The sequence below is a fragment of the Homarus americanus genome, unplaced genomic scaffold, assembly GCF_018991925.1.
Source record: "Homarus americanus isolate GMGI-L3 unplaced genomic scaffold, GMGI_Hamer_2.0 scaffold21823, whole genome shotgun sequence".
NCBI classification, from domain to species: domain Eukaryota; kingdom Metazoa; phylum Arthropoda; class Malacostraca; order Decapoda; family Nephropidae; genus Homarus; species Homarus americanus.
The window spans coordinates 3,952-30,923 of NW_024735317.1; the positions used below are offsets into that span (position 1 = coordinate 3,952).

At 42.1% G+C, this 26,972-nt stretch overlaps 1 protein-coding gene across 1 annotated transcript; it reads left to right on the forward strand.

The window, feature by feature from the left end:
- Positions 1 to 331: 331 nt before the first annotated feature.
- Positions 332 to 25,470, forward strand: LOC121870845 (vegetative cell wall protein gp1-like). Its single transcript, XM_042372814.1, has 2 exons — positions 332 to 825; positions 17,819 to 25,470. Exons 1-2 carry the CDS (start codon positions 821 to 823, stop codon positions 19,245 to 19,247), a joined length of 1,434 nt encoding a protein of 477 aa, XP_042228748.1. The 5' UTR covers positions 332 to 820; the 3' UTR covers positions 19,248 to 25,470.
- The last annotated feature ends 1,502 nt before the right edge of the window (positions 25,471 to 26,972 follow it).

A 26,972-nucleotide genomic window follows, 5' to 3' on the forward strand; every position in this document is an offset into this window, starting at 1 on the left:
CCGTGTTACCTACCACGACTTATGGCTTCTAATTACATCATGTCTTAATGTCTCTTCTTCTTCTTCTTCTTCTCAAATTGTAGTCGCCATAACTCACATAAGGACAAAACAAATAAACACACACACACACACACACACACATCTAAAAGCCAAGCATCATCACCAAACAATCACACACACACGAAGGGTTTATCACGTACGTACACACCAACACACACACACACCAACACACACACACACACACACACACACACACACACACCTCCCCAGCCTCCCTCCCTCCCTCCCTCCCTCCCTCACAACACACACAGTCACACCGCCGCCAACAAGCCCCTGTGTAACATCTACCAGTTCTCACACAGACTTGAGCGAGGGTGGACGTGCTCATCTGCTAGTCCGCTCCACCATCACTGGACGGCCCATTTGCCATACACTCTCACGGAGATCGCTCGATTTTCCGACGCAATCCGCCCCTCATACATGGATTATAAACGTGTATACATAATCCCAGTGGTGTATACATGATCTCTGTGGTGTATATCCTAACCCTAGTGATGATAAATCTAGGTATATTGTATATTTATGGTGTATAAGTGATAATTTAATACACCTATCAACAGCATTGATTCTAAAGTGATGTTAGTTGTGACCTAAGTGTTGAAATCCCACAAGCATCCCTAATCTGTAATCCAAATCCTTCGACACCTCCCTCATGTGCCGGGAGTCTCGCCAGGATTATGGTGGTGCTTAAATCCCTGGAGGGGATTAATGGGATGTGTTTACATCTGGTGCGCTGACTCTGCTGACTACCCACAGAAAAATGAGGTGAGGATTAATTACGGGGTGTTATTGAGTCCTTGTGGTGATGGGATTTACCTTAATTATAAATGGTAGTGTAATCCCGAGTTGGGTTATTGATTTGGTGATTTATTCAGTAATGGGATTTATCTTAATTATAAATTGTAATATAATCCCGTGTTGGGTTATTGGTTTGGTGATTTATTCAGTAATTATGATTTAAATCCTAAAAGCGGTGATTTATCCACATTTAATCGATAATTTTGAAGAGTAATTAATTCCAATTAAATTTGTGTGATGATTATTAAGTAATTAACTACCGAGGATTTAAAATCTAATTCAAAAGCGGTGATTTATCTAATTAGAAACAACGAGGGATTAATATAACAATCTACCTTAAGGATTTACCTGTGGAAATATAAGTGACGCAATTAATCACATTTGAGGGGATTAATTAATAAACTATGAAATTAATGCGGATTTATATATACTGACGCCATGAATTAAATAGAATTAAATATATTAGCGAGTTTGAATGTTTTTCCGATTAGTTTTATCAAACCTGAAAAATATAGCTAAAGAAGGATTTCTTTCATACCAAAATAATCCACCGTCACTGTCTTATGAAAAGGTAATTAGCGATAATAAATGTAATTAAAGGGAAAGAAAGGTTAAAGTAATTCAGGGGGAGAAAGTGCTAAAAGTAATTTATCGGACGAAAGATAAAATAAGGTAACTAACGGGAATAAAGTTTTAAGCTAATCTATGGGAATAAAGTGTTTAAAAAGATAATTTATAGGAAGTAAGTGAGAAAGAAATAGAATTCACGGGAAGAATATGTTAAGTCACGCGTGAAATCGGTCAAAAGATAATTTGGTTCGGGTAAGAATAATTAGATCCTTAAGGGGAAATATAAATTGATATATAAAAATTATGTAAATCTGCCACCATGTGCTTACAGATTATAATGTAAATCAATCATTGTGTAAATAGGAAGAAAGTGTAAATTAGGTATATGATTTACAGGGTGTAAATCTGTAAAAAAAAAAGGCGATTTCTTGTTATAATCTACAGGCGTAAATAAAAAATAACGGTGATTTACAGGTGAAAATTGGACAAAGATGGTCATATGGACGTCACAAATGTAATCCACTACTAATAGAATGACAATCACACAAATACAAAATAACTCACAACTTAAAACCAGTCACCAGTTACCTTACGCAAATTACAAAAATATAATCAACCCTAAACTCAAAATATAATCACAATTACATTCAGAAAAGGGAATTAATGGTGGTAAGAAAAGGGGAATTATTAACCGTGGGAACGAAAGGGTTAACTGAATGAGTCACCTTTTCATCACCATTAAAAAAGGTGTTTATGAGGTAACGAAATATGTCTGTATTGATGACACCTGTTAGTTGTTAATGAGGTCTGGGGTGAGTTTAATAATAACAATAACAGCACCACTTCTACTACAGCAATAACAACAAAAACTAAGGTACTACTACTACTACTACTACTACTACTAATGATAATAATAATAATCATAATAATAATTCCACCAATTATTATCATGGAAGTGAATCATCAGACAGGCATATTAATAATCAAATCAAAACTAAAAAAACAATCCCTAATTAAACATCACCATTAATTAAATCAGAGACACACCTGTTAATCACCTGCGTTCAATCACACCTGTTGATAGTAAAAAGTCATCCTCAGATAAGAAAAACAGATCCGTCATATCAGAACTGGACGGCGATGGGCTGACTCAAACCAACTCAGATGAAATAATAAGTAGTTGCTATTTTTTTTATCTAAACTACGTCAATACTTATACTTTTTTGAGTCTTATTTACTTATACTTCAACTTCTCATTACTTAAGTGGCCTATGTATATGTTAAGTAGATTTACAGATACTTTAAGTGACTAAGTTTATGTTTATAAGTAAATAAGTTAATAGATTGGATGTTTTTTCGGGGTTAATAGTTATGTGTTGTCCGCCCGCCTATACTGACCTAACTGGAGCTGTAAGACCCCGTTGAGTTTTTTTGGGGGTCGAGTCTTGGTATATTCCAGACGGCACTTTGTTCGGCATCTTTTAATTTGATGTCGGGAATAGAAAGACGACGTATTACCATCATAAACAGTCCACAAGTAACGCCCGATACCTACATCAACTCATACGCATCAAAACAAACTATGGCACATCCCGTAACGCATCTCAAACTACGCATCCACACGTACATGCACTAATTAGAGAGCCCACTTATCGATAATTACCCACACGCTTCACGGACATGTGCACACTGGAAAACTCACATACACACACATACATACAGACGATTATACTCATATACACGTTTTGAGAAGGATTCATACGCCAATGTGTAGGTGTGTACTGTAAACGCACACAGACGTAAACACACACACACACACACACACACAGGCGCTAACAGACATGTGTACGCGTCTATTAGTGACCGGGAAAGGTTTCTGGCCAATCTTTCATCCTGGGTTAAATATTTAGTAAATACATCTCTCTCTCTCTCTCTCTCTCTCTCTCTCTCTCTCTCTCTCTCTCTTTCTTTCAGCCCCATACACACCTGTTAAACACACCCAAACGCATTGATTATTTCCACACCTGTACAAGAATAACTTTGAACGCATTAACTAATTGCTTACCTTAACGGAACACATGGCCACACCTTCCATACCTGCAGAAACTCACTCCACACCTGTCTGAGAATGCTGTAATCCTCCCCAACCCTTCCATACCTGCAGAAAAACAAGAATTCCTCACAGCATTGCAATTCCTTCTTCCGGTCTCGCCTCATTTGCATACAGCGAATGAAAATCCCTTCTTTTTATGCGTACACCTGTGCTGGAGGGGTGGCTGGTTAGATGCCCTCTGTTCTATTAGACCCCAGTCCTAATAGGCCCCAATGCTAAGGGGGTCTGTTCTAATAGGCTACAGTCCTAATAGGGTCTTGCTCTAATAGGCCCCAGTTCTTTGGGTTTTAGTTCTAATCAGTTCTAAAATGGGATAAGAGAGAGAGAGAGAGAGAGAGAGTCAATCTTGCCTTCACTAAACCTTCATTACAATTAACAACATTAATGAATTAACCCCAATTACTTAACTCCATCAAAAACGAATATAATTAATCACACAAAAGAATTAAATAAACACATTTCACAAGACGTAAATGTATACAAAATTTACCATTAATTTTTTTATTCACTTTTTTTATGCATTTTTTACCCGTTTTCTATAAAGTGAAGTTACAAGAGGGGAGACTAATCACTTTTTTTGATCCAACTGGTGATTTTTTTTTTATGGAACGATTGGATTAGTTAATTAATGATTGGTATATATAATCGTTGTTTGGGAGAGTATAATTAAATGTTGTTCAGGTTTTTCTGCTAATTATCAGTAGTGAGAATTTTTTTTTAAACAGGTAAGTTAGTGGTATTGTGGTAAGGTTTGTGGTACGAGGGTGGTAGATGAGGGACAGTTGTGTTGTGGTAGTGTGGGTGTGGTTGTGGTTGAAATGGTGAATACAAAACACAGACTCAGGGAGAACACATGATATAGTTATGAATGGTAGTTGATGGTGGTAGCGGAAGTGGCGTAGTGATTGTGGTCAATGACTGGTGGGATGGCGTAATAGTGGTTGATAATGGTAGTTGTTGTTTTTTAGTGAAGTGGTGGTAGTAGTAGTGGCTATTGGGGGAGGATGGAGGCCACGTTAAGAGAAAAAAATAGTAGTAGTAGTAGTAATGATGATTGTGGTTATACTGGTTATTGTAACGATAGTGGTAGTCGACAGTAGTGGTAGAAATAATCAACGGCAATGGTGGCTGTGATAGTACTGTTAATAATGGTGGTAGCAAAACAATTTAATAGTAGCGATGGTGGTAGTTCAAGAGGAATCGTGGTAGGTCGAGACAGTGGTGGTGGTGGTAATTGTGGTAGGCGGCGACAGTAGCGATGGTGGTAGACAGGAAGTTAACGGGGGGTGTTGTCCTGTCCTGATAGATAGAACCCCTCCCTCCTCTCCCTTCCCTCCTCTCCCTTTCCTCCCTCCTCTCCCTTTCCTCCCTCCTCTCTCCATTCCCATTCATTAACCCTCACCCTTCACATCCCTTTCCCTTCCGTCATCAATCCCCTTTCCTCTGTCTATCTATTTATCTATTCCAAAGTCACCCCCCGCAATCACACGCTTAAAATCATTTCCCTCCCTCAATCACCTTCTCAAATCACCCCTCTTTCAATCACTCCCTGCAATTAACCCCTCTCCCTCAATCACCCACCCCCGCAATTACCCACCAAACCCTCTCCTCAGTGATGGAAGGGGAACTTACTACCTGTGTTTTTTAACGTTACGTCACCAAGGTAATTTAAATAACAAAAACCATTCCTCAAGATTCCCAGGAGTGTTACGGTGAGATGGCTTCCGTAACACCGTAACATCTTGGAGGAGTGGATCGTGTTCGTGACGTGAAGTACTGACTCTGTGACGTGTTATTTTAGGGAGGGGAGTAACGTAACGCTTTGTTTTCGTTGTCTGTTTTTGTTTGTATTGTGACTTGTCTTAAATGTAACGTAATGAAGGATGGAAGGTCTCCGTAACGCATTGCTTACCGTAACGCATTATCCCTGTAACGCATTGCCTCCGTAACGCATTGTCACCGTAACGCATTATCACCGTAACGCATCGTGTTCATAATCTCAAGCCAACGTAACACCGAAGGAGTAATCATCACTGCGTTACCCATTACTGCGCATGCGTAACGCCTCACAGGTAAACATTTATAGCGTAACGTGATATTTTTTTTTAGTTATTGGGAGGGGAGGGGAGAGAAGTGGTGAGGGAAGGGGTTGAAGTGAAGGGGAGGAGGGTTAAAGTGATGGTCAATTCCCCCCCCCCCCCCATTCTTTGTTGATGGTGCGACGTGGGGAATAGTGTACAAGAGAGTTGAATGCATGTTTCTTGTATAATTGGGAAAATGGAATAGGGAAGGTGTAAGGAAGGTGTAATTGGGATATATATATATAATAGGGAACAGGTGTAGATAGAAAGTATTTTATTATCGTTACATATCTACCAATAGCTACCACAACTACCACGATCATTACCACAATTATCTGGATCATTATAATTATTACCATCACATTACTACCACTACCACAAAACATCACTACCACCATCACCAATTTAAACAACACCACCACCACCACTACCATCCCTACCAACCACCACTACTACCACCCCTACCAACCACCACTACTACCACCCACATCACCACCAGCATCCGTCATCTGGCTTACTTTCACACAATAAAGCTATCTCACTCCCTTTCTCACCCCGCCCCTCCTATCATCCATCTCACCCTCACCCGACCTCTCATCTTTCAACACAAGATATATATAGAGACACTCACAATGAATATATCTTTCAATCTCTACTCATCACCATTAACTATTCCCTGTGTTATTATCTATTTCCATGAGTAATATCGTCGTAGAGAGGGAGAGAGGGAGGGAAGGAGAGGGAGAGAGGGAGGGAAGGAGAGGGAGAGAAGGAGAGGGAAGAAGGAGAAGTGGATGTTTATATTGGTAATCATTTTCGTTTTTATGAGAGGGAGTGAGACTATCCAACCCGCTTCCTCTAGTATTTCCCTGGATGAGTGAGTTTTAATTAGCACGCAAACCCTCATTCCCACGCCGACGTTACTTTTACAATCTTCTTGGACCAGGTTGTGTAATTATGTAATGTCGAGGAGTAATGTTTATTTCCTTTGGGTTAATTATCGGTTGAAATTAACGCAAAATTGAGCGATTTCCCGGAGGAGTTTGCGGTTTGGGCGCCAATGGACGTGGGAAGGGTAGTTTGTCAACATCGGGGTTGTGTCACAGAGATTAATATAATTTTCTCGTTTAAGTAATTATTATCTTGATTATCTTGTGTCTATAATTCATTAATGTACGGTAATTATTACTTAGATGGAACATAAGTAATTTAGAAACAGACAAAAAGTGATTCTCATTTAAATATTAGCTACTATGTGATACGGAATTAAGAGTCATTTCTTATAGTACTTATCTTAATCTGAATTCAAAAGCATCTGTATATATCTGGTCTAATGGGACTGGCGCCTATTAAGACTGGAACCTATTTGAACAAGCCCGTATAAGAATCCATCAAGACTGGGGCCTACTAGAACAAGCCCCGATAAGACCCTATCAAGACTGGGGCCTACCAACTAAAATAAAACACCTCAAAACTGGGGCCTATAAGTACTAGAACCCATCAATACCTATTCAAATTAGGGCCCATGAGGACAGGGGCCCAACTGACCATAGGCAAATTGAAGTACTCTCTTTCAACACAGCGCCAACAGTAGACAAAGCTCAAGTACTTTGGTGGTGAAGAGATGAAGTGTTTTAGTGGGTGATCGCTGGGGTGTAACCTGTGGCCATGATAGATAAAGTACATGTTTGATAAAGAATGCGGGTGAGAGAGAGAGAGAGAGAGAGAGAGAGAGAGAGAGAGAGAGAGAGAGTCTAACACAGTCTTACACAATCGCTCAAACACCAAATTCCTACCACCCCCTTAGCCTCCTCATCCACCCCACCCACCCCACCCCACCCACCCCACCCACCCACCCACCCACTCATCCCCTTAACAGATGTCGAAACGCAGCGCCTAAACTTCCCACGAAAATTAATATCACCTGAAATATATCTAATAATAATTTCAATATCTCCTCAATATATATCGATCGTTTGTCACCCAGGAGCTCCAATTTATGTGAAATATATCCCGGTATTAAACGCATTGAAGCAGATATCTTAAAGGCTCTATGAGAATTTCCACTCTCTTGGGGGAAACGAAATTGTTAACGTTGGTGGAAATTGTTGAGGGTAAGAAATTTTGATTTGTGAGGAAATATTTGGATCGTAATGGATTTTCAATTTTTCAGGATGTAAGATTGAGGAGGGAAGAGGAGAGTGGGTGGAGAAGGAGATGAAGGAATGCATAGAGAGAGATAAAAGAAGGAGACGAGATAGAGAGAAAGTGGATCGGTAACTTTGCTAATCGGACGAGAGAGAGAGAGAGAGAGATCCCTTGCCTCTATCTTCCCATCTCTACGCTTCATGTAACCCTCCTCCCCCCCATCCCCAAGAAACACACACACATCAACCCTATATTTACCTATTCCTCACTTCACTTTAACCACGACAAAAATAACCACAACAAAACAAAAAAACATTCACCTATTTTTGACTCTATTAGGAAAAATTACTCACCTCTTCCTCTGTTGCTTCTTAATTCACGCTCACACACACACAGGCGACCAAATATGGCGTCTTCTCTCGCTATAAAACATCTTTCGGTCCAATATTGACTCGTATTTAAGCAAAACATCGCCTCGTAACCCCAAGCGCCATCGTGAGAATGAAAAAAAAAGACTTGTTAAAAAGAGAAGACGAAGGGGAAGACTCGAAGCCATTATCATAAACACACAGAGAAGTATAGACTCCAGGAAAAAAAGAGTATAGACGCCAGAAAAACAGTGATAGTTTTACCATTAAGTTCCTGGGATAAAACAAAAGAGGATCTGGAAAAGCCATTTTGATCTCAATGGCAAAACAAAAACACGTTGAAAACTATAAACGCCAGAAAAAAAAACTTCATTTCACAATTTAATTCCCTGGGATAAAACAAAAGACGAACAGGGAAAGCAACAACGGCGCCATAAAATCATAAATCCCTAAAACCATCATTTATAATCAACACAGGAGAGAGTATAGACGCCGGAAACCTTTGATACATATTCAGAAATAAGTTCACGTGGTTGAAACAAGGAAGCATCGGAGTCGGTGACCACTTGGGGACGTAAGGGAGGGCGCCAGGCTGATGGTGGGAAGGGGGTTTATGGACTCTGCTCCCGGGGTTCGACTCTCCTCTTGCAGACTCCAGCCAGAGATCACAGCTCGTGTTTGACCAGGTGACGCGGCAGTCTCTCGTGCACACACACATACACACACACACACACACACACGAACACATACACGCACACACACGTAATCACCAACGCTCAAAGAAACTTAGAGTGACTTGGAGGAGAGGTGGGGGGGAAGAGGAGTAGCAATAGGGGGGAGGGAGGAGAGGTAGGGGTGAGGAAAGGGCATGGGGACGTGGGGTAGGGGAGCCGGGGGGAGTTTAACCCTTATGGTCTATTTACCTGTTACTGTTTGCATTTCGTATCTCACACTCACCACACCTGAAATTCCTCTTTCTCTTCCACCCTCACCACACCTGTTATCCCTACCTCCTCACACACCTGTCATTCTTCCCCTCCTCACATACCTGCCGTTCTTCCTCTCCTCACACACCTGCCATTCTTCCCCTTCCTCTCCTCACACACCTGTCATTCCTCCCCTCCTCGCCACACCAGTTATTCCTCCCCCTACCCCTCCCATTTCCCCCTCACACACCTGCTGTAGACTTAACAACTGTCGATAATTAGGGGTCAGTGTTGAGAACTGCTGAGCTAATTAGTGAGTGTTTTGATAGGTTTGGATGTACTCTCTCTAATTCATTTACATTATTTACTGAGTAACTTTTAATTTCATTCGACATTATTATTTTACATTATATGGTTGACGTTTATTCTCAATTATTAGTCTCTAAACGTGACCTTAAATCAGTGACGTCACGTGACACGATCAGCTGATACGAATAAACACGTGCCTCAATGACGTCACGTGACAATCAGCTGATACGAATAAACACGTGCCTCAATGACGTCACGTGACAATCAGCTGATATAGGTAAACACAACCGCTTAGCTTCCGCCTCAGTTTTTCTTGTTTTTTTTCTTGTTGTTTTGTCTCATTTTTTGCGGTTAACCAAAAGTGCTTGAGACGCGAGAGTTCCTGGAAAACCATCGAGGAAAAATTGTGGTCGGAGGAGGCTGAGAATATCGGTAATTCTGACGTTTTTTTTTTTATGATTACCTTATCGCCCGTGTGTGTGTGTTTGTGTGTGTTTGACTTTTAATTTGTTTAGGTTTTTTGCTGTTTGTCTATCTGTTTCATATCTTTTAATCTTTTTTTTTTATTATTATTATTGTTTGAAAGATTACCGCTATCACCACCACCACCACTACTACTACTACTACTACTACTACTACTACTACTACTACTACTACTACTACCGCCATCACCACTACCACCACCACCATTATCACCACCACTACCACCATCATCACCCCAGTCATCACCACTCACCACACTACTACTACCGCCATCACCACCAATCACTACCACCACCACTTCACCACCACCACCAACCACCACCACCGCCACTCACCACCAACCACCACCATCATCATTATCAACTCCACCACCACCACCACCACCACCACCACACTACACCACACCACCACCACTACACCACCACCACCACCACCACCCCACTACCACCATCACCACCACCATCACCCACCACCACTACTACCACCATCACCACTACACCACTACCACCACCACCACCACTACCACCATCACCACCATCACCACCACCACCACCACCACCACCCACCACCACTACTACCACCATCACCACCACCACCATTAACTATTCATGTCTCTTCCCCACAACATTATTCTGACTTTTCTCTTACTTACACAAATTTAAAAGTTTATTATAGTTGTAATGGCGGACAACTAGTACACTTATGTCCATCAGTGGTGATAGAAGTGTACAGTACATGAATTGGTTTATTTTTTCTTTTAATGTTTCTTTCTCGTGTGTTCAGGTGAATGTTCTAGAGGAGGGAGAGATGATGGTGGTGAATAATGTATAAGAGGAGGAGGGAGGAGGGTCGTGGTCATGATGAGAGAGAGAGAGAGGTGATTGATGTATTGAAATCACTTACTACAACTACTGATAACTCTCTCTCTCTCTCTCTCTCTCTCTCCCCGGCGCCTCCTGACCACACCCTCCACGTCCGCGCCCCCCAGCAGGCATAACGGTGTACTGGGGAGGGCGTGGGAGGGACCACACCCTACCCGCGACCTCACGCCTTCTGCTGGAGACACCTGTTTACGTTACCTGCTCGTCCCTGATTGGTGCCGTACCTGATGACGTAGCGATGACGTATCTTTTATGCCGTTACATGATTGGTAGCGTAGGTTGTAAAGTATTTTAGCGGGTTTGACGTAATTGGTGATGTATTGTTCGTACTGAAATTTGATTGATGGCGTGTATAGTGACGTATATTTCAACCTGTTAGGTGATTGGGGCGTGCCAATGACGTATCTATCAAACTGTAACGTGATTGGTGGCGTACTGATGACATATTTCCTAGTTTTAAGCTGATTGGTTGAGAGATTGGTGACGATTATTCCCAACTGTGACGAAATCAATGACGTCTTTTCATATCTGTAACGTGATTGGTGGCGTAGGTGATGACGTTGTGGTATGTTAATGTTTATTTTGTAGAATAAATGTATGGTATTGTGTAGCCCTTACTTCATTTCTCATACCTCTCTCCCTTCATTATCTCTATCCCTCTCGTCCTTCTTCCTTGTTTATTAATCTATCCCCTCCCTATCCCCCTGTGCTTTATTAACACTCTTTCTTCTCTCCCTGCTTTTCCCTCCTTCATTATTTCCCTCTCCTTCTACCCTTCATTATTTGCCTCTACAATGCTCTCCTTCTCTCACTCATTCTACCCTCCATTATCACTCTCTCTTCTCCCTCTTCTCTCCCTCTCTTCCACACTTCTCCGCTCCCTCTTCTCTACTCCCTCACCTCTTCCACTTCTCTCCCTCTCTACTTTACTGCCTCCCCTTTCCATACGCCTATCCTTACCCCTCTCTACATTTCCCATTCTCTTATACTCTAATGCCACCCTTCCTATCTCCCCATTCCTTTACGTTTCCACCTCTTCCCCCTTTCGTTATTGGCTTCCATCTCCTTCTTTCGTAACACCTATTCCACCTTATTCTTCCTCTTTATCATAAAAAGGTGGGTGTAGAAGAGGGTGTAGAAGAGGGTGTAGGACGGGGTGTAGAAGAGGGTGTAGAAGAGGGTGTAGGACAGGGTGTAGAAGAGGGTGTAGGACGGGGTGTAGAAGAGGGTGTAGGAGAGGGTGTAGGAGAGGGTGTAGAAGAGGGTGTAGGAGAGGGTGTAGAAGAGGGTGTAGAAGAGGGTGTAGGACGGGGTGTAGGAGAGGGTGTAGGAAGAGGGTGTAGAGAGGGTGGAGAGGGTGTAGGACGGTGTAGGGAGAGGGTGAGACGGGGTGTAGACAGGAGGGTGTAGGAGAGGGTGTAGGACGGGGTGTAGACAGGAGGGTGTAGGCTGGGGCTCGCGTTACACCTGACGCCTGCGGGTGTTGTCTGTCTTCAGCAACAACGGCTCCTTGACACCCCAGGCGCCGCCCTGTCCACGGCTGGGGGGTGGGGAGAGGGGAGACGGAGGGGGGGAGGGGAGGTGAGGGGAGGTATCTGGGCACCGCAGGAGAGTAAGCCGGTGGGGAGGGTAGGCGGGGAGGGTAGGGGAGGGAGAAGATCAACCAGTAGCAACAGTGGGGAGAGAGCGGGAAGGGGGGGAGGAAAGGGTAGAAGGAGGAGGGAGTTAAGGCGTCGTATCAAATTAATGTAGAGTTGTAGTGTGATTTTGACGCCATGTTGGATGTTGTTTTTATGGCTATAAGATGAGTGTTTGTCTGTCGTGTTTAAATGATGCTACTGTATGACAACAACAACAACAATAATAATAATACTGTATAATAGCTATTCACCTGTTTATTCATATATACCTGTAAATTTACCTGTAATCTGTATCTCTACCTGTAACCTTACCTGTAGCTGTACCTTTCTATACACCTGTACTAATTACACTCAGGTATATGTAATTAGTTAGTAAATGATAACAAAAACGCCAATTAGATGTAAGTTATGTGGACTATGTTTATTAAGTGAGAGAGAGAGAGAGAGACAGAGAGAGAGGATGAAATTTTGTCCGATAGCTAAACCTTAGAGAGACCGATACACTCACTGAGCGGTCGATAGGAAGGCGGTGAAGGGGAAACACAGGGGTAGGTGTTGTTATGAGCTGCGAGGGGAATTAATCTCCATGAGGGGACCGCAAGAGGGGAGGAGAGAGAAAGAGAGTAGTGAGGGGGAAAAGGAGGAGGGATAAACGATAGAAGGATAAGAGAGAGAGAATGAGTGAGAGTGGTTGAGGGAGGTAGTATTAAAGCCACCTTGTTTTAACACTGTTCCTCACTTTGCCGTCTGTTTACAAAATTAACCAACCCAATAATTTCACATCGTTAATACAGTTTTATTTCTACAAAACCGTACAGTAAATATGTAACCCCGAAGTAGTTTACAGTTATTCTTGTAGTACTCAAGCTATTATTCCCACTTGTACTCTAGCTGAACTCTTGTTTCACACAGTTCGCGGTTACCATCTGTTTACTTAAGAGTCTGACGATTATCTTACACTGTTCTCACTTTGCGATCTACTTAAAGGGAGACATTTTTTATTCCCGGCGCTTCCTGTGTTGTATATCTTAAACTATTCTCGTTTTACTTTTCCGCCTATTTACAAAACAGTTCACCACTTTTATGTTCTTCCGTTTCCGTGCTGTCGCTTAATTCAAACAGTTCTCACTTCACCGTCTGTTTGTCAAGAGTTTGCCGTCCGTGTCACGTAACATCTACAGGTCTCGTCTTTCGACTAAACGCCAGGCAGGCGCTCATGTTCGCCATCCCCTCCCCCATCCCCTTATTCTACAGTCTGTTTACAATGAGTGGAACCTTCCCCGTCACAGTTCCGAGTTTGACACTAACTTGTAAAGGGAATGTAGAAGTCAATATGAATCCCTCACTGTTTACTTTCCTTCATTTACTTACAAATCTCTTACCTCTTTATCATAGTTTTTGCCATCTTCCTCTTCCTTATTATCCCCGCTTTCTTCTTTCACCGACGAAGAAGAAGAACAGAAGACGAAGATGAAGAATTATCCTGTTAACCTGCTCTGTTTATCCACACATAGTAATCCTAACACACACCCACTAAAAATCATAGCACAGTTGAGACTTTCCCGCGTATTTACAAAATATTGACCCACAACATACCTTATACAGTTCGCACTTCACCGCATGTTTACGAAAGAAGATATATAGCCTTTTCATTCACAAAAAAATTGATTAAATAGCTCGTATCCACATCACTATCCACATTTAGGTTAAAGTACTATTATTACAACGTATATAAATAGTTAGTAGGTTAAAGAACTATTATTCCAACGTATATAAATAACTAGTAGGTTAAAGAACTATTATTACTATGCTTATATAGCTACTTAAGACGGATTTTTTTTATGCGTGACAATTCGGCTTCTGGGTTGAGACACTACGAGACCGTTACCTGGTGTAAATTACTATACAGGTGAATCTCTATCACGGCAGAGAGAGAGAGAGAGAGAGAGAGAGAGAGAGAGAGAGAGAGAGAGAGAGAGAGCATTACCCTCACCTGTGCTTACTTAGAGAAGAAGGTAAACAAAGAGAAAAAGATAAATGAAGAAATAGAAAACAAGAATAATATCAACAAAAATACAATATATGAGTGGAAAACGGGAAGAGATGAGAGAAGAGGGAGAGGAGATGGGAGGAGGAAGGATGGGAGAGAAGGAAGTGGGAGGGGAGATAGGAAGGAGGAAAAGAATAATGAAGGAATGGGAGTAGGAGATGGAAGGGGGGAAAGGAGGGAGGGAGGAGATGGGAGGAGGAAGGATGGGAGAGAAGGAAGTGGGAGGGGAGATAGGAAGGAGGAAAAGAATAATGAAGGAATGGGAGTAGGAGATGGAAGGGGGGAAAGGAGGGAGGGAGGAGGGAGAGAGGGAGAAAAGTGTCGTGAGGGAGGGAGGTAAGGGAGGGAGGGAGGTGAGGTAGAATGCATGACGGGAGGGAGAGAATGAGACAGAGACCAAATAATACACACGAGTGAGTTCTTCCCACGACGATGGTGGTGATGCAGGTAGTAGTGGTAGATTGTGGTAGTAGTGGTGGTGGTAGATCGTGATGAAGATGTGGTGGTAGTAGCGTTAGTAGTGGTAGATTGTGGTGGTGGTGATAAATTGTGGGGTAGTAGTGGTGGCAGAGCTTTCACCTTCGTTAAAAAACAAATATAAAATGACACTATAAAAACAACGCCACTCCAGGCATACGTGTGTCTGGCGTAGTTACCTTAAGGCTGTGACTGAAGGGGTTGGTGGTGACGATCGCCAGGCCCTGTTGATTGCCCGCTCTGGCGATGATTACATGTGATTTACCACCAACTAGGAAGTGTTTCGCCAGGGTCGGTTCTTAACACCATCTGTAAATTATTATTATTATTATTATTACTACGACTACTACTACTACTACTACTACCATCACCACCATCATCACTGTAAACAACAACACATCAATCACCATAACACAGCTTACATACTCATGACCAAACACACACACACACACACACACTCACACACACGCACACACACACACACACGCACATACATACATACACAGTAGCCCCTGCCCCCTCCCCCACCCCCCTCGTGTTTATGTAGCGGTCTGCTGGTCGGTCACTCACTATAGTCTGGTGATATAGCCCCGGGACTATTTCTGGGGGCTGAAGATTAATCACGCTAATGCTAACCTAACCTAACCTAATACTAACCAAACCTAACCTAAACTTTCCTAATACGAACCAAACTTAAGCTAATGCTAACCAAACCTAACGTAATCCTAACCTAATACTAACCAAACCTAGCCTGAACCTAACCTAACCAAACCTAATAAATATACGAATGAAATATAACAATAATACGACAAAATAAGAAGAAATACGACAAAAATACGAGGGAAAATAAGGAGCAAAAACAGACGAATTTTAACAGGTAGCTGAAGGCACTGTCAGGCCCGTAAACGCTCTCATTCACCTACCTGTCCACCTATAACCTAACCTAACCTACCTCTCCACACCTCTCTGCACCGTACACTATTTGTGGACTTTGTCTCTACTTCCTGAAACTGTCTCTCTCTCTCTCTCTCTCTCTCTCTCTCTCTCTCTTCCACTTCCTTTATATCTTCCTTTGATGCTTCCTATCCTTTCCCTACCCTCTCCTCCTCCTTCCTTCCTTCTCTCTCCTACTTCCGCCTCCTCTACTGCCTAGTCTTTCCTCTCACCTTCCCTACCCTCCTTCCTTCCCCCCCTCCCCCCTTCCCTTGATTATGGCCAATGTCCGGTTAGCTGTAGAACGCAAGGCCCTCAAGGAAGGTTATGATTGGCTGGAGGAACCGCTACACGAGTTTCAATTGGTTCGTTCAGACAGTTGACTTGGATCGCCTAAATAATTCTTCTGGTCTGCCTTTTATATAACGGGGTTTTGGACATTCAGTTTCCATGCTTCAAAAAAATCAGGAAAATCAGACTAAAAATGAGGAAAATTCGACTTAAATCAGGTAAATCAGACTAAAATCAATAAATCAATCTAAAAATCAGGAAAATCTGACTCTAAATGAGGAAAATTCGACTAAAATCAGGAAATCAGACAAAAATTCAGGAAAATCAGGCGAAAAATCAGGAAAATCAGGTGCCCAACAGATCTTTACCTCAGAACCATCTTTCCTACAGGTGCTTAACACATCCTTACAAAAAGGACGGTAAATTATACACGAGAATCTTTTACGCGTGACCAAGGATGTGGGATACGCCAGACTTAGGCTTTTTTTTTACGCTTTTTTGTTATTATTAAACAGATTCTCAGGATTTTTACACGCATTCACCTGGGGTAGTGGAGGAAGAGAATACGCTATATAGTTTTGTGTTACCTCAATATTAGTCCACCCCGCCCCAGCCATGGTCTTGTTACACCTGGTGATTAAATGCTCTGTTATATGGTATGGTCTGGTTAGGTTACCGTTGGGTTGGGTTTGGTTTGGTTAGGTTAGGTTAGGTTAACATTTTGGTTTTTACATGCGTATTTCTGTTCTTATCTCTCTCTCTCTCTCTCTCTCCTCTTATTTTCCTCCTCCAACAATCTCTTCTTCCTTCCCTCATCTCTCTATGCCTCCTCCTCCCTTCCTCCCTCTACCCCTCCTCTTCCCTCCCACCTTTCCTCTCCTCTCTATTCCTCACTCCTTCTATCCACCCTAGTCCTCCCCGTCGCAATCTTTTCTCCTTCCCTCCCTCCCAGTCTTCCAAATTCTTCTCCCTCCCTCCCTCCCTCCCTCCCTCCACCACTAAACACAAGCACTTCAAGCGCTTCCAGAACACCTCAAAGCACAAGGCACAAGAACTACTCACAAAAGCACTTTACTCACTTGTGTATAACGATAATAACGTGGGAAATAGTCGTCCAATTTACCTCAGATGTCTATGGTTTTGGGGCACATATGAAATTAACACGAATATAAACGTTCTAGATTATGCGTGGTGTGACGTCGTTTTACGGGTGTGGGTGCAGGGTTGAGGGGGGCGGGGATCGTGGTTGCGTGTCTGTGTTCGTGGTTTTTTTTTACGGTTCAAAGCCCCGGTTTTACGAGCGACTCAGCCCCGTGTTTTTACGTATTTTAGAGGGACTACCGTTGTGTGTTATAAGTACGTGTGTTCTAGGCTACCATGGCTGTTATTTATGCTGTGTCAGGTTACCGTTGAATGTATACTGTTTATAAGTTACCGTTGTCAAGTTTACTGTTAAGATTTCTATTATTATTATTATTATTTGTAGTATAAAATTATAAAATAAAATTTAAGTTCAATATTTGATCATATAATCTAAGGAAGAGAATGGGTGAGATATATATATATATATATATATATATATATATATATATATATATATATATATATATATATATATATATATATATATATATATATATATATAAAGAGAGAGAGAGAGAGATATAGTAACTCGTGTTGTCGTCCACAGGAGCATGGAGGAGGAGGTGGAGGTGGGAGGGCCGCGATACGACTGTCTCAGTGAGGACGATCACTCCCCGACCGACGCCTCCGAGGACAGTGTGGAGGTGAGAGTGAAGCCCATCCGTGCCCCCACCCGCCCGCCCACACGCCCGCCCACGCCGCCCACACACCACAAGTTCCACAAGTTCCGCAAGCACTACTCAGCCCTGCGGCAGGAGTACACCACCTCGCCCGCCGCCCGGGCATCCCCCGGGGTGGGTAGCCCACCTAGCCCTGCCGTCCAGTCCCGTCCCAGCCCCCCCGCCAGCCCCCTGGAGCCGCCCATGGGCGCGGCGCCGCTGTCGCCTGGGACACGCGCCGCAGCCCGCAGCCGCCGCAAGCCCGCAGAGCCCCGCAGGTTGTGTCATGACCCCGCCAACAAGCGGTCACACAGCCCTGACCCTCCCAGGTCCTCCAAGACGCTGCGGGCGGAGCACCAGACTGATGTAGGGGACAAGAGCGCCCCTTCCTCCCCCTCCCCCGGGGCGCCGCCCCTACTGGCCCACCACCCGTTGTTAGGGACCCTAGGGCGGCCCCCTATGGGTGCCTTTCCACCCCTTCTGCTGCCGCCCGCCTGGCCGCCTGTGGCCGCCCAGTGGGGGTACCCGCGCATGGTGACGCCGTTAGGGTGGGCGGGTCTGACCCCTGGCCTGACCCCACACCCATACCCCATGTTGCTACCCCACCACTACCCTTTGCACCGCCCACCCCTCCACCCACACCTCCAGCCCGCCTCCCCACCGCCCAAATCACCACCGCCGCCCAGGTCCCCGACGGAGGAACGTGTGGTGCGGGAGGACCTGCCACTGCCGCTGGTGACCCGAGTGTCGGCACCGGAGGTGGCCGCCCCCAGCCCCGCCCACCACTTACACCACCACCCGCCCCGGGGTACCGAGGTCAGCGTCGTCCGCAAGACCGGTAAGGCCTCGTCCAAGTTCCTCAGCGTAGAATCTCTGATCGCGTCCGACAGTCCGTCCCGCGAGGCGCACGACCTGGACGACGATATACCGTCCAGCGTGCAGGGCGACCCAGGCCCCGCCGACGACGACGACACCATCCACTCGCTTCTTCAACCTAACAAACACAAACAACGTAACTACAAGAACATGACGCGAGAACGACGCATCGAGGCCAACGCCAGAGAGAGGAACCGCGTCCACACCATCAGCGCCGCCTTCGAGAAGTTACGGACGTCTGTGCCAGCGTACAGTCACAACCAGAAGCTGTCGAAGCTCTCGGTATTGAGAATAGCCTGTTCGTATATCCTGTCGCTGTCACGGCTGGCGGGTCACGACTACAGCGAGGGAGGAACGGAACCTTCCTTCAGCGAGTGTGTCGACTTGACCACCAGGACCATTCAGGTGGAGGGGAAGGCGAAGAAGAAGAGAGACGAGTGAATAATGCAGGTCATACCGTGACCTTGTCTGACCTGAGATATCCGTCTTCTCAAGTGACCTTTTCCTCTCCACACACAGTGATCTTTTTTTAGTACCCAGTGTTCCTATGACCATCTCCTTATCCCCTCTACGACTCCCAAGTGACTCATCGAAACCCAGTGTTCCTACGACCCCACCCACGACCCCCAAGTGAGCCCTCAAAACCCATTGTTCCTACGACCCCTTCCCCCACGACCCCCAAGTGACTCATCCAAACCCAGTGTTCCTACGACTGAATTTACACCAGTGACACCCTCTACCCCCTCTTCCCCCAAAAGAAACAGTGCTTCCAGTGAACGCCACCGTGCAGTGAGAGGTGCCGTCCTTACAGTGAGCGCCTCGTTATATGCGCCCCGAGTGAACGCCCCTACTCAAGGGGTCCCCACCCAAACACACTCCACAGACACCAAGTGACAGTGTGCGATGTCTTCAGTCCCACCGAGTGCCCGACTCACATATTTATTTAGTGTATCGCAGAACTCATCTTTAGTAATAATAACAACAAAAGACCTGTGACGTAATAGTCTACGTGGAAATCCAAAAGACAAGTTTGATATTTTATAATTGAATCATTTATTCTAGTCTATGAGGGAGAGGGATGGGCGCCCCCTCCACGCCAGCCCAGCGTTATGGGCTTCGCTGTCGTCGTCAGCTTCACCACGTCAAGACAACGCCGTGGAAAGCTGTCGACACAAGCCTGTCCACGCCAAGACAACGCCGTGGATGAGGCTGTCGTTGTCAGCTCTTCCGCGTCAAGACAACGCCGTGGATGTGGCTGACGTTGAGATAAACTGCCCAGAAACACATTAAACGCCGTCCACCTGTCCTTCACACGTCATTTGCTTCTGTGTGTTTCAAGTGTTTGACTGTCAGCCCTCGTGACTGTCAGCCCCCTCAAGACCGTCAACTCTGGTGTCTGTCAGCCTTCGTGACTGTCAGCCCCCTCATGACTGTCAACTCTGGTCTGTCAGCACTCGCGACTGCCAGCCTGTCAGCAATCACGGGTGTCTGACAGTTATTATGAAACCCTTAATGTGTTATGCAATACTTCAAGTGTATCAATTTATTCCTATGTGTCATAAACATCAATATTTCGTCTGTTTACTTTATCATCATCACTTTGTCCTTGTCTATAGTAATGTTGTCTTTGTTTGTCCTTTGTTTACAGAAATACGGTCGTTGTTCCTGTGTTTACAACCATACGGTCTTCCTATTGTCTTCCTGTTTACACCAATACGATATTCTGCCATATTGTTTACGATCTCTACTTGGTCTCGCCGTCTTTATTTTGTGCTCATATGTACTGAGGTGCTAGTTAAGAGTGCACACATTGATGTTAGGTGAATATTGTCAAGCGAGACTTAGTGATATAATGGCATACTGCTCGCTCGGGAGATATAGTTCAATATGTCCATAAATATACTTGTTAATGAAATAAGTATGTTAAATAAGTATACTCATATATGACTCATTTCCTGTAATGAAATAAGCGAATTGGATTTTGTTTTTTGCATCTGAATAAAAATAATTATATATATTTTTTTTTATCAATGTTTTGTATTTGTGTAAATTAATTTCGAAATTCCTTAGATTGATAATTCTTTCAAAATCAAATTAAATAAACCTTAAGACTAGTGAATTTTAACCTGGTATCAAAATCTAATTCTAAATATGTAAAAAATTTCGGAAAATTTTGAGTGTTTCCGAGTCGCTTATTTTAACCAGATATATACCAGAGGTCTGTTCATTCTCTCCTCTGGTCAATTGTCTCTTATTTATCACATTTTCTCTCTTATTCCCCCATTTATTCACCATCCATTGCCCTCTATGCTTTGCGGTGTTGTCAAGTATTGTGATCTGTATAATGTTGTTTGCTATGGCTTAATTTAGTGGAATTATTAATATTTTTCTCACAAAAGACGTGTACTGTAGACTTGGCAACAACGCCCTCTTCCTCCCCTCATGATGATGTGAGACTTGGCACCACCGCATTTGTTTTGGTTGTCGCCGCTGCCAAAACAAAGTTCAAATTTCCCCCGCCAGATGGCAGCGACGACAGCCAATCAGGTGACAGGACGGGTCTTACGCTTGTATGTCTTTGATAGTTCTTACTGATATTGAATTAGAAGTTTGAATTAGAGGCGTACGGCAACCTTGACACTTTAACACTTGAATCAGAAGTGATGAGTTTGAATCTCCTGTCTTTGAAATTTGTATTAGACATTAATTTTGAAGACTACTTTGAATTTGCATAAGACATGATATACAGGTAGGCTACTGTCAAGTAAGAGTTCAATAATGTATAAAAATAAAACATTCTTAGATTTTGTCATTGAATATGAAGTTCCTCCATTGAACTTTGCATAAGATAACACATACTGTCAACTGAGAGCTCTAAATACTTTAAAATTCTAAGTTAAAAAATATGGTAAAATTATTGTAATAAAAGTCTATTGTAAGAACCATTATAGGTGCATGGGACAATCTTCTCCACAATCATTAAATTTTTTAATGTAAAAATTTGTGATATTTTTTATAATTATTAAAAAAAATATTTTAAAATTTTATGATTTTTTGTGAATTGATTTTGTTAATGTTTTAAAATTCTAACATAATTTATTTGTGAGTTTCTTATAGGTTTAAAAATTCTGTAATGTTTTTTTATTTGAATTTATTAAATAAATCCTAAAAACTTTATCCCTTATTTAAGTATTGAAGGAAAATACTGATTTAAATACGATGTTCGAGACTTAATTATTATATAAAAATTTTTAGCTACTCAGTTGAAAATATATAATAGGTATTCCTGAGACAAAATTGGGCAATATAATTTATACGTATGTTATTACTTAATGTTTTTATGACCTTTTTCGGTTTGTTTTTATTATTATTTTTTTATTTCTTGTTTATTAATTATCGTATCTTTTTTTGCCTCTTTCTATTATTATCCTCCCTTCCGTTTCCTCTCCTTATTCGCCTCTTACCATCCCCCTTTCTCCTCCTCCTCTTCCCCCATCATCTCGGCAGATGTGAGAACACCAGCACGTGCGGAAGGGAAACTCGTTCGAAACATTGCACGCAGCAGTGACTTCGTGAACTCAAACACCATCCACCAAACACTCTCTTATCCCTCTAACTACATCCACAAACTACCCCCCCCCCCCTTACGCAGCCACACAAACAACAAACAAACTCTATTAGTCCCGAAAAATAAAGTTAGAATTTATGGAAAGTTTTTGAAGTACGATATTGAGGTTTATCAATGCAGGGTTTAGGAGAGGTTTGGCGCGCGCGGGAAAGTACATGTTGACACTAACTGCCTCCTGACAGCTTCTCTCAGGATTCCGAAAGTAAACAAACCCGGAACACAGCCAATGAAAGGGGGAACCAGCTGACGACGACCACCACGCCCCTACACCCCCCGTAGAAGTAGAGAGGGTGGATGAGGGGGGAAAAGGGAAAGGCGGTGAGGGGAGAAGAGGGGAAAATGTGATTATAGGGGCGTTAACCCAAAATTTGGCGTGAAATTCTCATTCCAGAATTTGGCGGGAAGTTAAAGGTAAACAAACTGCGTAGGAATTTCAACAAATTATTATAGGAAATAATTTAAGTCTGTTATCCCCAATATCTCGCCCCCCCCCCTCAGCTACCTAAAACAATAACGACAAACAGACAAACACCACCGGTGATCTCATTAGCCTCCCACCTCCACGTGTGTGTGTGTGTGTGTGTGTGTGTGTGTGTGTCAGTCTGGCTACGACACGCCCTCAGCTTCCTCCTGTGTTTATACAAAGGGTCCCTCAACATCCCCTACAAAACAATCCCCCCCGCCCCTCCTACAAGCCCCTCACGAGTGCTGTTGTCTAGGAAAAGAGGGGAGACGAGGAGGAGGGGATGGGGTGGGGGGGTGGACAACTGCTGTGTCTGATGGGCCAATTTAAAGTGAGGGGTAAGAGGGGGAGACAAAAGGGGACGTGTTGTTGACGTGAGGGGAGGTGAGGGGAGAGGAGTGACGGAAGACGGCGGAATGAGGGGAGAGGGATGAGAGTAGATGGCAGCACGAGGGGAGAGAGGAGGGTGAGGGGAGGGGAGAGAGAAAACTCCTGGTGCTGTTGTCATTCTGAGAAAGTCCGTAAAATTATTTGTGTTCCCCTCTCGTGTATGTGTGTGTGTGTTTGACTTAAGAGCTAAAATTACTCTAGAAACTGAGGTAATTAGGTGATTAATTACATTTACATGACACCTTAAAAGTAACAAAGGTATTCATTGAGGAAATTACGTCAGAATTACAATTAACGTAATTATTAAATAAAAAAAATACCTGTACCAATTAGTTAATTTGTATTACCACCTTTTAATCATCACACATATTTCCCTTCCTAATTATCTTCTTTTAATTCCTTTTTCACCTTTTCCTGTTATTCGAGTTTGTTCATAAATGTTAGAATGCATTTTCCTCTTATCTTATACAGTAGTTTTATTTTTTATTACTTTTACTTTTTTATATTTTGATTTTTACTTTCAATAGCTTTCTAGATCCAATAATTTTTTTAAACTGATTTATTTCACTTCTTAAAAATAATTTGATTTTTTTTTGGGGGGGGTGGTGTAAAAAATCTCATAAATCAAGGAAAAAATTAAGGAATTATATTTACGCCCAGTTTTGTTTGAGGATTATCTCGTAAAAAACACACTGACATAAGCTGTAAAAGAGGAAGGAGTAGGACACCCGAGTGCAAATGTAAACGATTTACACCAAAAAAACGTAGTGCCTTATGTCTGTGGTCCAAGTGAGATTAATTTACAACTTTTTTTGTACAACTCGTATGTAAAAGTGCTATAGGACGCCCGATGATAATTTACAATTATTCATTTACACGTTTCTTTTTTTACATAATAGTGGAACCTATTCTTCATTGACAAGACTTTATTACAAGGTAGTTTAATGATAAAGTCAGTGATATTTTTCATTTACACATCAGTTCGGTTGTAAATGATCGTTTTCATTTACAAAACTTGTTCTTTACAAAATAATCGAGATACTAAGTGGCTTCCTGTCCTTCATTTACAAATAAGAATTTTTTTTACACGAAAGTCCAATGACAAATGGGCTCTATATCCCTCATTTACACATTTACTTTTTTATACAAGCCAAAAACTAAAAATGGTTTCCTGTTCATTTACAAATCTGCTTTCCTCATTTTTACACAATAGTTCAATACCGACTCGTTCACAACTTACAATAAGGCATTTCTCTCAATTGTTTTCCTAGTATGCGATAGGTAATCGTGCTAAGGCGATGTTGATAATCCTATAAAAAATATTGAAAAAAATCATCCGGGAGGCCCCATTATATCAACGCCTCGTATAGTTTTTCATATATCGAAATGTATATAATGTATATAGATTTTTATGATAATTAAGCTTATAGAAAAATAAAAATTGTACAGTTTTCGTACTCAGTTTGTACAGAAGAAATATTAATAATTGAAAAAAAGTTTTTTTTTGTGTATATTTTGGTCACTAATTGTGGCTATTATATTTTTGGGCTAGTCAGGAGGTTCAGCAGACTTTAGAAATAGAATTTGATACAAAATGAACTAAATCACAGAGGATCAAATAGCCTCAACTCTTATGTATTTTTATAGTTATTTTTTAACACATATGACATTGAAATTCTAATCCATACATTTTAAATTTTATTGTAAAATTTATAGTTTAATTTTAACGAAAAATTTAAATGGAACTCCAAAATGCAATCCATAATGGTTTCAGATTTTCAGTGTAAATTAATGTAATATTAGTTTGTAAATTTTTTTTTTAATTTCAGAATATTTATGTAATTAAATTTATTGTCTGTTACGTGATTCTGGTCCTAAATTCTCAAAATATCGTAAATTAACAAAAAAATCCCTTAAAATATACAAAAGATAATTCTCTAAACTGGCTCACTTAAGGTAAAAAATAATTCTGACGTATGTGAGAATTTCTGACTTTACCGTAACTACAAGCGCTTAAGTTAGAGTTAAGGGGAAAGTCTTAACTTACGTGTTATTGAGAATTGGACTTGAATCCAAATAGCTGCTGACCCGGGGTTCTCACACTGCTTGTATATACTATGACAGACATATTGTACGGACACCTGTTGGTTATGATATATGAATATATTTTGTTGGCATTTAAATACATGTTTCATTTACTCAACCTTTAAATAGATACACACTATTTATACATACATGGATAGATTATAACACGATTTTAAAGAGAAAAAAAAATGATATGACAAAATTAATCAAAGTTATAGAAATACAAAGAAAAGAAAATTAAAAATATTAAATGAATAAACAAACAAAGAAAGAAAACGGTTAAAAAATCAAAGTAAATAAATAATGTTACGGAAACTGAGTAATCAAGAAGGCAAACGTCTTAAGTTACTTTACTTATATCTAAAAATTTAAAGGATGTGTGTGTGTCTAGGGTCTTTTTGGTTGAAGTAATTTAGTTATAGTACCTTATAACTCTTGCCCAATTACGTAACAAATGACAAACTTTGTATTGTAAACTTTCCTAGTTGCCTTTTACTGAAGGCTTAGTTATACAGCATTACTTGGCTTAGTTGAGATAGTAGATACCTCACTCATGGTTCATATGACATTACCCAACACATTATAAGTAACAGAACATGAAAAATATGCAAGAGATTATTAAATATGATATACAGTACTTATCCTTAATAAACACCAAAAAACATATATACAAGGGTGAACAAATAATGTACTCAGCTGTACTAAGACGTTATACCAGATGACCAGTAGAGTCCTCGTGTACAGTAGATCACTCCACGACAGAGCAACAGGGAGGGACAAGTAGCCGCTGGTGGTGTTGAGAGCTGAACTGGCTGGGTATGGTGCCCAGAAGAGACATCATCTGCCCCTCAAAAGCCGGCAAGGTTTTCCGCCAATCAGAAACCAACTCCTGTCTCTGTTTTGACTTCGTTGGTAACTAGTAGTTTGGGTGGTTGTGGAGTAAGCCGTGCAGGTAGAGGTGAAGACTCCGCGTATTTTCAGGGAAGTGTGACCCTTCTATGTTACACCTCCCCCTCGAAGTCCACCGTAGTCGTAGAAGGAGACCAGCAGCCGACAAGTAGAAGGGGTCACAAGTGCAGTGCAAAAAGATGGTCAATGAGGTAGGTCAGCCTCCCGGGATAACGTATCTGCCAAGATGTTTTCTCCTCTGATGTGGTTGATCTTGACACGAAAAGGCTGGATCAGGAAGGCCCATTGCAGAATACATCGATTACTGCGTCTTGCCTTTTCGATGAAGATGAGTGGATTATGGTCTGTAAAGACGTGAACATCATGAATAGGATGTTGGAGATAACACTCAAAGGACAGACACCAGGGCTAATCCTTTCTCAACTGTACTATAGTTACGTTGGTGAGGTTTCTGCCAAGTCAAGAAATAATTGGCTGGATGAACTACCTCATCAGAATCCTCCAGTTGTAGAAGGACAGCACCTTAGCCCTCACCCGAGGCGTCCACATGTAAGGTAAAGGGCTTATTGAGGTCTGGAGACTTGAGAACAGGATCACTTGCTAGCAACTTTAGTTGGTGAAAGGCTTCTTGTCAAGCTTGTTCCCACTGGTATGGGACTTTCCCGCTGGTAATAGAGGTCAGCGGAGCAGC